Genomic DNA, 10,284 nt, shown 5'->3' on the forward strand with positions numbered 1-10,284 from the left:
AACCACTCTATCCCTCAACCTGAAGCATATGACGTTGGGATCATGGGTTTCCTGTTGTCGTGCAGCCAGGCCTACATGGAAGGGATCAATGTCTTGTATACTGAGAATCGCTTCAGCATCAACAACGAGCTCCTGCTCCTTCGACTTCCAAGGCTAATTCCGCATAAACGCCTTGCGTCGATTACTTCACTCGAAATAGTGGTCACGGTACCTTGCTCCAAACATGAGAGCCGTCAAACGTCCTGCAGTCAAAATCACCTGAAGACGATTCTTGACAACATTGCCGGGCAATGCGGACACCTCCGGAGCCTTTGCCTATCATTCTGTTGTAACAGCCGCGATCATGAGATACTTCATGGTCCGGCATTGACGTATCTCGACGCCTTCTGGCGCTCGACGCGCTTGCGCGACATGAGGATTGAGCTTCCCACCGACGACTACTGGCCGGCATGGGATGGGGGTCTGCATCCCTACGTTCAGCACCCGCGCGAAAAGCCTAAGCCGGAGAGCACATACCGTGACAGATCGCTGTGGAGATCTCTGGATGACGGAGAGGCTAGCGTACAGTTAAGGTCTATCGAGCGCTATCCGTATCCGCCTCTAAAGATGCCGACCGTAGATGACACTGATGTCAGCGACGAAAGCGCGGGATATTGGCTTGCCCAGGGCTATCAGAGGCCACAGCCTATCGTAGTGTCGAATTGTGGAATTTCGTATTCGGAACAGATGCGTCACGACAACTCAAGTACATAGTTACCTTGTTCCAGAGCAAAATCAAAGTATTTCCCAACGGTAGCAGAATATGTATTTATGGTTTCGTGTCCGATGTCAGATTTGAAGCTTTAGTTGGAAACAAAGCGCGAGCCAATCCCAATCTTACTGGCGCACAGCTCAGCGCGACGCGTCCCGTCTCTTGTCGGGCCGCGAAGCAACGATGCGCTAGCCCCGAGATTCCCAAGGGGTGGCAAACCGTCGCGCTTTGCTTTTGCCGCTACTGACAACCTTCTCGCCCAACACCATACTATCACATTGCCTCGACGATCACGGGAATACAAGTACCTTCAATCGCGTCGGTCGCAATGCAAGATGCATGCACTGGAGGTGCTTGCCTAGGGCCAGGCCGCACGTGGGAGTCTCGCAAAGCTATCCGCGGCGAAGGCAGGCGCGAGCAGCAATTCTACCGGTACACCCGATCATCCATTAGCTGCTTCTCAACCATGTTTCGACAGGACTGATGTTTTCGTAAAGATACTATGGCCCCTTCCGGCAGATGTCTGACTATGGCCCACAATATTGCGACGTGCGCAATCCTGAGGCGAGAGAGAGACACAAGGCCGTCTCGTGCCCCGATAAGATCCTTACAGCATTTTGCCAGCTGGGTGCTATGAGATTGAGGGCCCGACGTTGTTTGATCTTCTTCTTCGATGTCAACCATGCCTACATCATGGCCGAGGCGACACAAACGCTATCACTCGTAGATGATGCGATCCACGAACCCGGAGATGAGATGTGGATGGGTCACTCTATCATTCCCCGCGATGTTGCTTGTTGCGAGACGACCGTCAATCTTCCTTCGTTTCCCATCTCTAGTGCTGCAGACGGCGACATCCGGAAGAGCGCCTTCGTGGTAAACGACTTGACCAAGCATCCGGACCTTTCTACCAGGCCGTACGTCACTGGCTTTCCCAACGGCCGCTTCTACGCAGGTGTGCCCATCACAACACCATCTGGAGTCAACATTGGTGCATACTGCATCCTCGACGACAAAGTTCGCAATGGAATCTCGCAAAAAGATCTCAGCTTCTTGGGCGACATGTCGCAAACTGTTATAAACCACCTCGAATCTGTGCGTGCTCTCTCAGAACGGCAACAAACCAATCGCATGGTGGCAGGTCTTGGAGATTTTGTTCGAGGAACGTCGGGTGCCGCTCGCAAAGCGTCGCCCGCAATTGATGTGCCTGTGAAGAACGGCGGCGTCGGAGTTCAGATAGCTTACTCAGGTCAGTTTCGCTCGCCCGAGGCCTTGATGGACCCCACAAGTACTCCCGCTATGACGCCTTCGCAGTCGGTAGGAGTCTCCTTACCCGCTCAGGATGAGAACAGCTCATCGACCGGCAACGCGCAGGTATCTGAGAACCCCACTTTTCATCATCATCAGCGATCGAGCGACTATAGCGGAGCTCCCCGGCTAACCGATCGGAAACATGCGTTGCTCGATCCACATGTGCGGACAAACACCGTGAATATACCGAAACATTTTTCTTCTCCAGCAGAAGGCTTCACAACCCATCCACAGCCTCGTCGGCGTGAAGATGCCGACGATCCCAGTAGTACGTATCAACGTGCTGCGGAAATTCTTTGCCAATCACTCGAACTAGACGGTGTCGCCTTCCTCGACGCCTCTGTCCGAGAATTTGGCGGACTGAGCGATTCACAAAATGCGGAGTCCAATGAGGGGAGTAACGCTGACAGCGATGATTCGGCTGTCATTCTTTCACATCCTGACCCTACAAATGAGTCACAAACCGAACATGCAACCGCCTGCCAGGTGCTAGGCTTTGCACAAACAACGCGAAACCACAGCATGGGAACAAGACATCCGACGGGTGAGCCTCCCACGAAATTGACGGAATCGTTCTTACGCAGGCTCATGCGTCGTAATCCGCTCGGAAGAGTTTGGAAGTTTGACGAAGACTTCAGAATCTATTCCGAAGACGATGTTTCTTCGGACGAGTCTGGAGCGGGTGTCAGTGCTGCGGGAACACGCTCATCAAGCAATGAACAACGCAAAACCCATCGTCAAGATCGACGAAATGATGGAGATATCCTGCAGGGTGTATTTCCTGGATCACGTTGCATAGCGCTCAATGGGATATGGGACTACACCAAAAAACGGTGGGCGGTTGCGGGTCTCTACTGGACGTGTGATCCACTCAGGAATATCGCCAAAGACACGGAGATGCAATTCGTCGATGCTTTCTGTGACATTATCGTTGCCGAAACCAAGCGTCTGGAGGTATTGGGCACCGACAAAGCCAAGTCAGACTTCATTTCGACTATATCTCACGAACTTCGCTCTCCACTACATGGTATATTGGGCTCGTGCGAGTTACTAGCGGAGCAGACGTTGGACGATATAGCTACGTCCTTTGTCGAACAGATCAACTCCTGCGGACGCACCTTGCTCGATATCATCGAACATCTTCTGGATTTCGCAGATCTCAAGAGCCGGCGTTTGAAGAAAGGTGCTGTGAAAAGTTCAAACATCAGCCAGAAGCTTCTTCCACCAACCACGAGCTCTACTACCGACGATCTGAAAGCGCTAGATATGAACATAGCACTTGATGACTTGACCGAGGACGCCGTTGTATCGACCGTATACTCCTTCTATTACGGACAAAATGCGAAAGATCACACTCATCCACCGGTCATTCTCGACATCGATCGATCCGACGGCAGGCCTTGGCATTGCAGCTTAGCCACAGGCGGCTGGAAGCGCGTTTGCATCAATCTCGTCACCAATGCACTCAAATACACGCCTTCCGGACATATACGGGTCTATCTAAAGCAAGAGCCGAAACTGGGATCGCGGCGACGCTTTGACGCTGTGCTTACCGTTGCCGACACCGGAAAGGGCATGTCGAAGAAGTTCCAGAGCGACCGTCTCTTCCATGACTTTGCTCAAGAGGACACATTGTCTGATGGTCTAGGCCTGGGTATGCACATAGTCTCCAGGATTGTGTATGCAATGGGTGGTAGTATCGAAGTCGTAAGCGATCAAGATGGGACAGGTACTTGCTTCACTGTACGGGTGCCGCTCGAGGATCATCCGAATGGCGAGCGTCGCATTGGGACTTTAAACGGAAGTAACATCACCCCGAAGGCCTTCGAAAGCATCAAGGTTGGTCTCGTGACGGGACTGCACTCATCGGCCAATGTTGAAGTTATTCCAACGGAAACGGCTTCTGCGTTAGCCATCTCCTCTATCGAGAACGTCCTCACCTCCCTGAGCATACGGTCTGCACGATGTGAGTGGCAACGCAGTAATCCCTACGATCTCATGATTGTTATGGAAGCCGACGTCAATGAATGCCTTGAGACCCTCCGAAAGGAAGCAACTGCAGATGATGGGCCTGGAAAAGTGAAGAACAACATTGCGCCCATTCTCGTCGTGTGCAACAACAGTCCGAGTGCACAGATACTTCGCGATCAGTGGGCAACGGACGCGCTTCAACCTCATTTGTCAATGGAGCATGTCGCTTTGCCTTGTGGCAGAAAACAGGTGGCTCGAACATTATCGTCCCTTTTGCGACTGCACGAGAAGCGTACGATGTCAGTCTCAAAGAGGTCCAAATCCCACGAAGAACTCAGCGATGGTGTTCTAGCGAATGGGGTTGCACAAGACGACGCTAAAACTGCTCATCAACTCCCAATACGATCGCTTCCTCCACCGTCGGCTGCAGCGAAGGTCCCTGTCACAGAACAGTTTGGGGCTCAGTCATCAGAAATACTAGCTGAGGTCGCAAACGTAGTCCCGGTACAATCGTCGCCGGCAGAAGTCCAGCTGGTACACCCACCGAGTCACCGGGTCTTCGACCCTCAAGCGCTTTCCTTTTCACCATCTGCCACGACGCGAACGCCGGAACCCCCTCTGATCAAAGTACCACTCGCTTCTGTAGTGGTGTCGGCCACTAAGATGCCGACCCTGTTGCTCGTTGATGACAACAACGTCAATCTCAAGCTTCTCGCTGCCTTTGCCAAGAAGCACAAGTACCCTCATCTTACCGCTCAGGACGGTCAACTTGCTGTCGACGCATTTGTGAACGCTCACCAAAGAGTTGCATCACAGCAAGGCAATGGAGTGGAACCTATCGACAAGGGCGCAATTGGCATACCAAACGTCATTCTTATGGACATCAACATGCCGGTTATGGACGGTTATGAGGCTGTTCAGCGGATCCGATCCTACGAGAAGAAGCATCATATGACGGCATCGAAGATCATCGCAGTTACTGCGTTGCAGTCAGAGGCTGCACGGGCTGAAGCGTACGGAAGCGGCTTCAATATGTTTCTCAGCAAGCCGATCAAATTGCAAGATCTGGCGAAGCTTATCCCGCTTCTCTAGCAAGAGACTAGTTTATCGCGAGGTAATGTGTACTATAACACAAGTCGTCTTAGCTACTATGTTAAACAATTAGTTACTTTGTCTTACTAAGGTTCTAGTTAGTATCTTTCTTAAATACAACTTATATTACTATTTATAGAAGATAGCTTATTTTATACCTACTATTCTTATTAAGATATACTACTAATAAAAGTACTAAGTTAATTTTATATTATTTAATAATAGTAGTAAAAAAGTTAATTTATAAATATACTTCTATAAGCTTAAGTAAAACTTAGATACTACTAGTGTTAATAGAAAAAAAGTTTTAATACTTAGAATTTCTTTATTAAGTAGAAATTTAAATTTTAAGTTATAATAAAAGCTTAAAAAAGCTACTTATTCTAAAAAAGTAAGAACTATTACTAGTATCTTAGAAGCTTAATAACTAAAAAATTTATTTACTTTTTAATATATAGTATTTAGTAATCTAAAGCTTATAAATTTAAAACTATTATTTTTTAAGTAGTTAAAGCTTTAAATAGTTTTAAACTAGCTAAAAAGCTATTCTACTATTAAAAACTTTATAAAGAAATTATTATATAGTTCTTAGTATCTTAAGTCTAATAAAGAGTTATTTTTATAGTAAAAGAATATAAAAAAAAATTAAAAGATAATAAGCTAGTCTCTTATAGAGCTACTAGAGTAATTAAAAATTAATTTAGAATATATTACTATTAGTAATAAGACTAATACTAGTCTATAGACTAACTTTATACTAATCTATATAACGTTTTAGTCTATACTATAACTAAAAGTATCTAAAAATATATATTAATAATAAAATATAGAGTAATAGAAACACTACTAATAGAAATACTACTAAAAGAATATACTATATTTATTTTTAATTTATAATAGCTTTATCTTTTTATTTATTTAAAATAGTTTTAATTTATAGTAACTATAATATAGAAGTATAGTATTTATCTAAGTAATAGTAATAAGAAGAAAAATAAGATAAACGTTTTACTTTTAGTATTCTATTTTTTTATAATTATATCTAAAGTTATAGTAATATCTCTATATTAGTAGTATATAGTCTACTCTAGATATTAAAATAGAAGAAGCTTTATTTTAAGCTTTACTATATATATAAATTAAAAAATATAAATACTAATAGTAATTAATAACTTATTACTAATTAGATTACTAATTAAATAAATATTTTACTTAGCTTATAGTTATAAAATAGTTATTATAGAAATCTTTATATATTTTCTTTATAAGTACTTTAAATAGTAGTATAAGTAAATAAATAGAAAAATAGTTTATTTTAACTAGATATATCTTTAGAATAATAAGAGTATAAATAGTATTAATAGTACTAGTATATAAATACTTTAAGTAAAGGATCTAGATTATATATCTTATTATATAGATAGTATATAATAATAAAGCTACTAAAGCTACTTTTAAAATAATCTTTTTAATAGTCTCTTTTTAAGAAAGTATAGAGTAGCTTATAGTAACTTTATATAGAAAAAGTAAAAAAATCTAAAAAAAAAGTAAGAAAAAAATAATAGAGAAATCTTATTAAGTATTTATAAGTAAAGTATTATAATAAGTAAGATATTAGTTATAATTCTTTAAATACTAAGAAAGCTTATAAAACTATATAATATAGAACTATAGTAGTTAATATTAGATTTAAGCTACTTAGATTTTTAATATATTTTTAAATTTCTAAAAGTAGTAACTTATAAAATAGAAGATATATACCTTAACTTAGATTTTACTATTAATATTCTAACTATAAAGCTTTAGAGTCTATTACTCTATTAGTAATAGACTAATAAGTATATATAATTATATTATAATTATATTTAAAGAATTTAGTATTAGAATAGCTTCTTAGCTAGCTTTAAAGATTTAGAAGCTTTAACTAGTTTAGAGATAGTAGATCTAAAGCTTTAAGCTCTAGCTTATCTATCTTTAGAAGTAAGTAAAACTTTTAGTTAGATATTCTTTAGTCTACTAGTAATAGACTCTCTTTTTTAGAACTAATTTATAAGCTATAGAATAAATAGTTTTCTAATATTATTATATTACTTTATATACTTATTAGCTTATTACTTATAGAGTTATATATTCTTAAGCTATATAGTTAAAATATATATACTAAAGTTCTAGTAAAAGTATAGTCTTTAAATTCTATTTACTTATATAATAATAATATTTTTAACTTTAAAGATTAATAACTTTAGAAGCTTATATCTAATATATAACACTAAAATATAATATTAATATATAATTCTAAGTAATTTATAAGTTTTATAAGTAATTATAAGTAAGCTTATATTAAACTAATCTCTTACTAGTATTATTACTTTACTACCTTAGTAAAGAGCTTTTCTAAGTAACTTTATAATTTATTTATTATCTTCTATAAAACTATATTACTATTCTAAGTATTTTATAAGCTACTTTATATTAAATAATAGTAAAACTATAATATAGGCTACTTTTAAACCTATTCTAGCTACTATTTAATAAGATACTCTTTATATAATTAAGAGAATAGTCTAGATATTTACCTCTAGATATATATATATTTAGACTATTAATCTTTCTCTTATTATAAAGAGTTTCTTAGCTAGAATAAAGCTCTCTTTAGTTTTTCTTTCTATTAGTACTTTTTATAAGCTTATAAAAAGAATTTATACTATATTTTATTAATACTATTATTTTATTTATAAGCGCTTAATAAAACATAATTAAATTTATAAGTAAAAGAAATAATACTAGTAATTAAAATTACTACTAATCTTTATAACTTTTTATATTAAGTAAAACTAAGTATAAAGTCTTTTCTATCTTTATATATAAAGTAAGCTATTCTTTAGTAATATATTCTTATTTCTAGAACTATTAGTATAGATAATAAGAGATAATCTATTTACTATTTATAGCTTTTTCTTTCTAATTTAATACTATTAGCTAGATAGATACTAAAGTAAGATATTATATCTATCTTAAATAAGACTATTCTTAAAAGTAGTAGTTATTATATTAAAATTACTAGCTAAGAATAGAGATTGCGCTATAGGTAATAGAATTTAGACGTAGTAAGTTTTATAAGCTACTAGAATAATTATTACTTTATATTATCTTAGTTATTAGTAGAGATTTCTAGTTCTCTATTCTTATAGTATAGAATTAGTTTCTAGATTAATAGCTTTATTAAAAAGCTAGAATTTAATATAACTATATTACTACTATAAGAGATACCTAATTAAGATTAAATTATCTAGTAGGTTTAAAAGAGACTAGCTTAAAGTCTTTAGATACTTTTAATATCTTTTAATATTATTTATTTATAAAGATAATACGAAATTAGATATAAATACTACTAGAAACCTTAATTAATATAAATATAATAATATCTTAGAAATTCTATAAATAGCTTTTACTCTAATAAATAATTACTTTTCTTTAGTATCTAGAGAATAACTTTAGGTCTTAAATACTTATATATCTAGAAAAGTAGATATATACTAAAAGTATTACTTTATAAAACGCTAGAAAAAGTAAGTAGAACTTTACTATTATAGAATTATAATATAAGAATAATTAAGCTAGTTCTTCTATAATTCTACTAATTTAGAAAAGAAACGCTACTTAGAAGTTAATAATAAGAAATTTAATTTAGAAATAGTAATTTTAATTATATAGATTTAAAAATAAAAAGTTATATTAGAAATAAAGTCTAGTTAGAAGTAAATACTTAGATTATAACTTACGTAGATATTAAACATAAAGCTAATAGCAACTCTAGTAAGAAGTATATTACTAAAAATCTAGGCTTTTTAAGTATATATACTAGTGCTATTTATTAAGAGTATAGAAGAAAACTTAATTATTAAGAAAATAGTTACTTTCTATAATAGGTTTTTTATAAGTATATTAAAGTTATAACTATTTATCTTAAAATTTACTTATAAATAAATTAAATTTAATAGAAATTTAACAAAATTAAAGAAAGAAAAGAATATTTTAAATAAGTATACTATAGTAGTCTAGTCTTAGAAGTAGTATAAGATTTTTTATAGAAAAGAATTACTAAGTAAACTTTAAAAAGGTTTATAGTATTTATTAAGATTATCTATATAATAAATATTAAGTAGTCTTTTATTTTACTACACTTTTAGATCTCTAGAAGAAACTAATAGAATATAATAAGCGCGCTTAAATTTAGATCTTAAACTTTATATTTTTATTTATATATATAAAGATAGATCTATATCTTTATTAAAATAAGCTACTAAGTATAAATTAAAATTCTAGTTCTAAATTAAAGTAATAAGATAATAAGATAGCTAAAAAGCTAAGTAGATCTTTATAATCTATTTTTCTTAGAAAAAGTAGTCTTTAAACTTAGAATTAGAGTTTTATATAATATATTAAAGTTAAAGAGTAGTTAAAATTATCTAATTATAGAATATATAATTGCTTAGCTCTTAGATATATAGCTAGAGATTTTATTCTTAATTTCTTTTACAGTAGATTAATTATAATATACTTAATTATCTCTAATTATTAATTATCTCTAGCTCTAATAGTTATAAGCCTAGCTACTTAATTATAGAACTAATTTCTACTACGTATTAAAGCTTACTAGAAAATAGATTAATTAATCTTATTTATACTTTACTCTCTCTAAGTATTTTATAATTAGAACTTCTTTTATATAATTACTTTATTACTATCTACTTTTTTATTATTCTTTATATCTCTATATTAATTCTACGCTCTAACTTTATAAATAGAAGTAATTATAATATAGCTATTATAGCTATAAGTATACTTCTTAAAAAGTAATCTAACTAGAATACTTAGTTTATACTTTTTAAGTAATACTATAATAAGAAGAGTATTTAGAAATAAATTAATTCTAATTTTCTAGATATTAAATATATAAATACTTAGAAGCCTAAGTTCTCTAATTTTTTAGTTCTAGAGCTTATAGCTTTAGCTTCTTTTTCTATAAAGCTAACTAAAAATTAAAAAAATAAGTATAATAAAGCTACTTATAAGTATAATACTCTTTTATAAAATTATAATTATAAAACTAAAAATAGTACTATACTTATAGCTTACTAAAACTATAAGTCTAAGTA

The 10,284-nt window shown here is 35.1% G+C and overlaps 1 protein-coding gene across 1 annotated transcript; it reads left to right on the forward strand.

Moving 5' to 3' along the window:
• Nucleotides 1-1,444: 1,444 nt before the first annotated feature.
• Nucleotides 1,445-5,125, forward strand: J4E92_009813 (uncharacterized protein; the record flags this gene model as incomplete). The annotated part of the gene is made up of 2 exons (XM_051501155.1): nt 1,445-2,125; nt 2,297-5,125. The coding sequence occupies 2 exons, from the start codon at nt 1,445-1,447 to the stop codon at nt 5,123-5,125; spliced, it is 3,510 nt and encodes a 1,169-aa protein (XP_051348705.1).
• Between the last annotated feature and the right edge of the window lie 5,159 nt (nt 5,126-10,284).

The sequence above is a fragment of the Alternaria infectoria genome (assembly GCF_024043175.1).
Source record: "Alternaria infectoria strain BMP 0036 chromosome Unknown scaffold_27, whole genome shotgun sequence".
Lineage (NCBI taxonomy): Eukaryota > Fungi > Ascomycota > Dothideomycetes > Pleosporales > Pleosporaceae > Alternaria > Alternaria infectoria.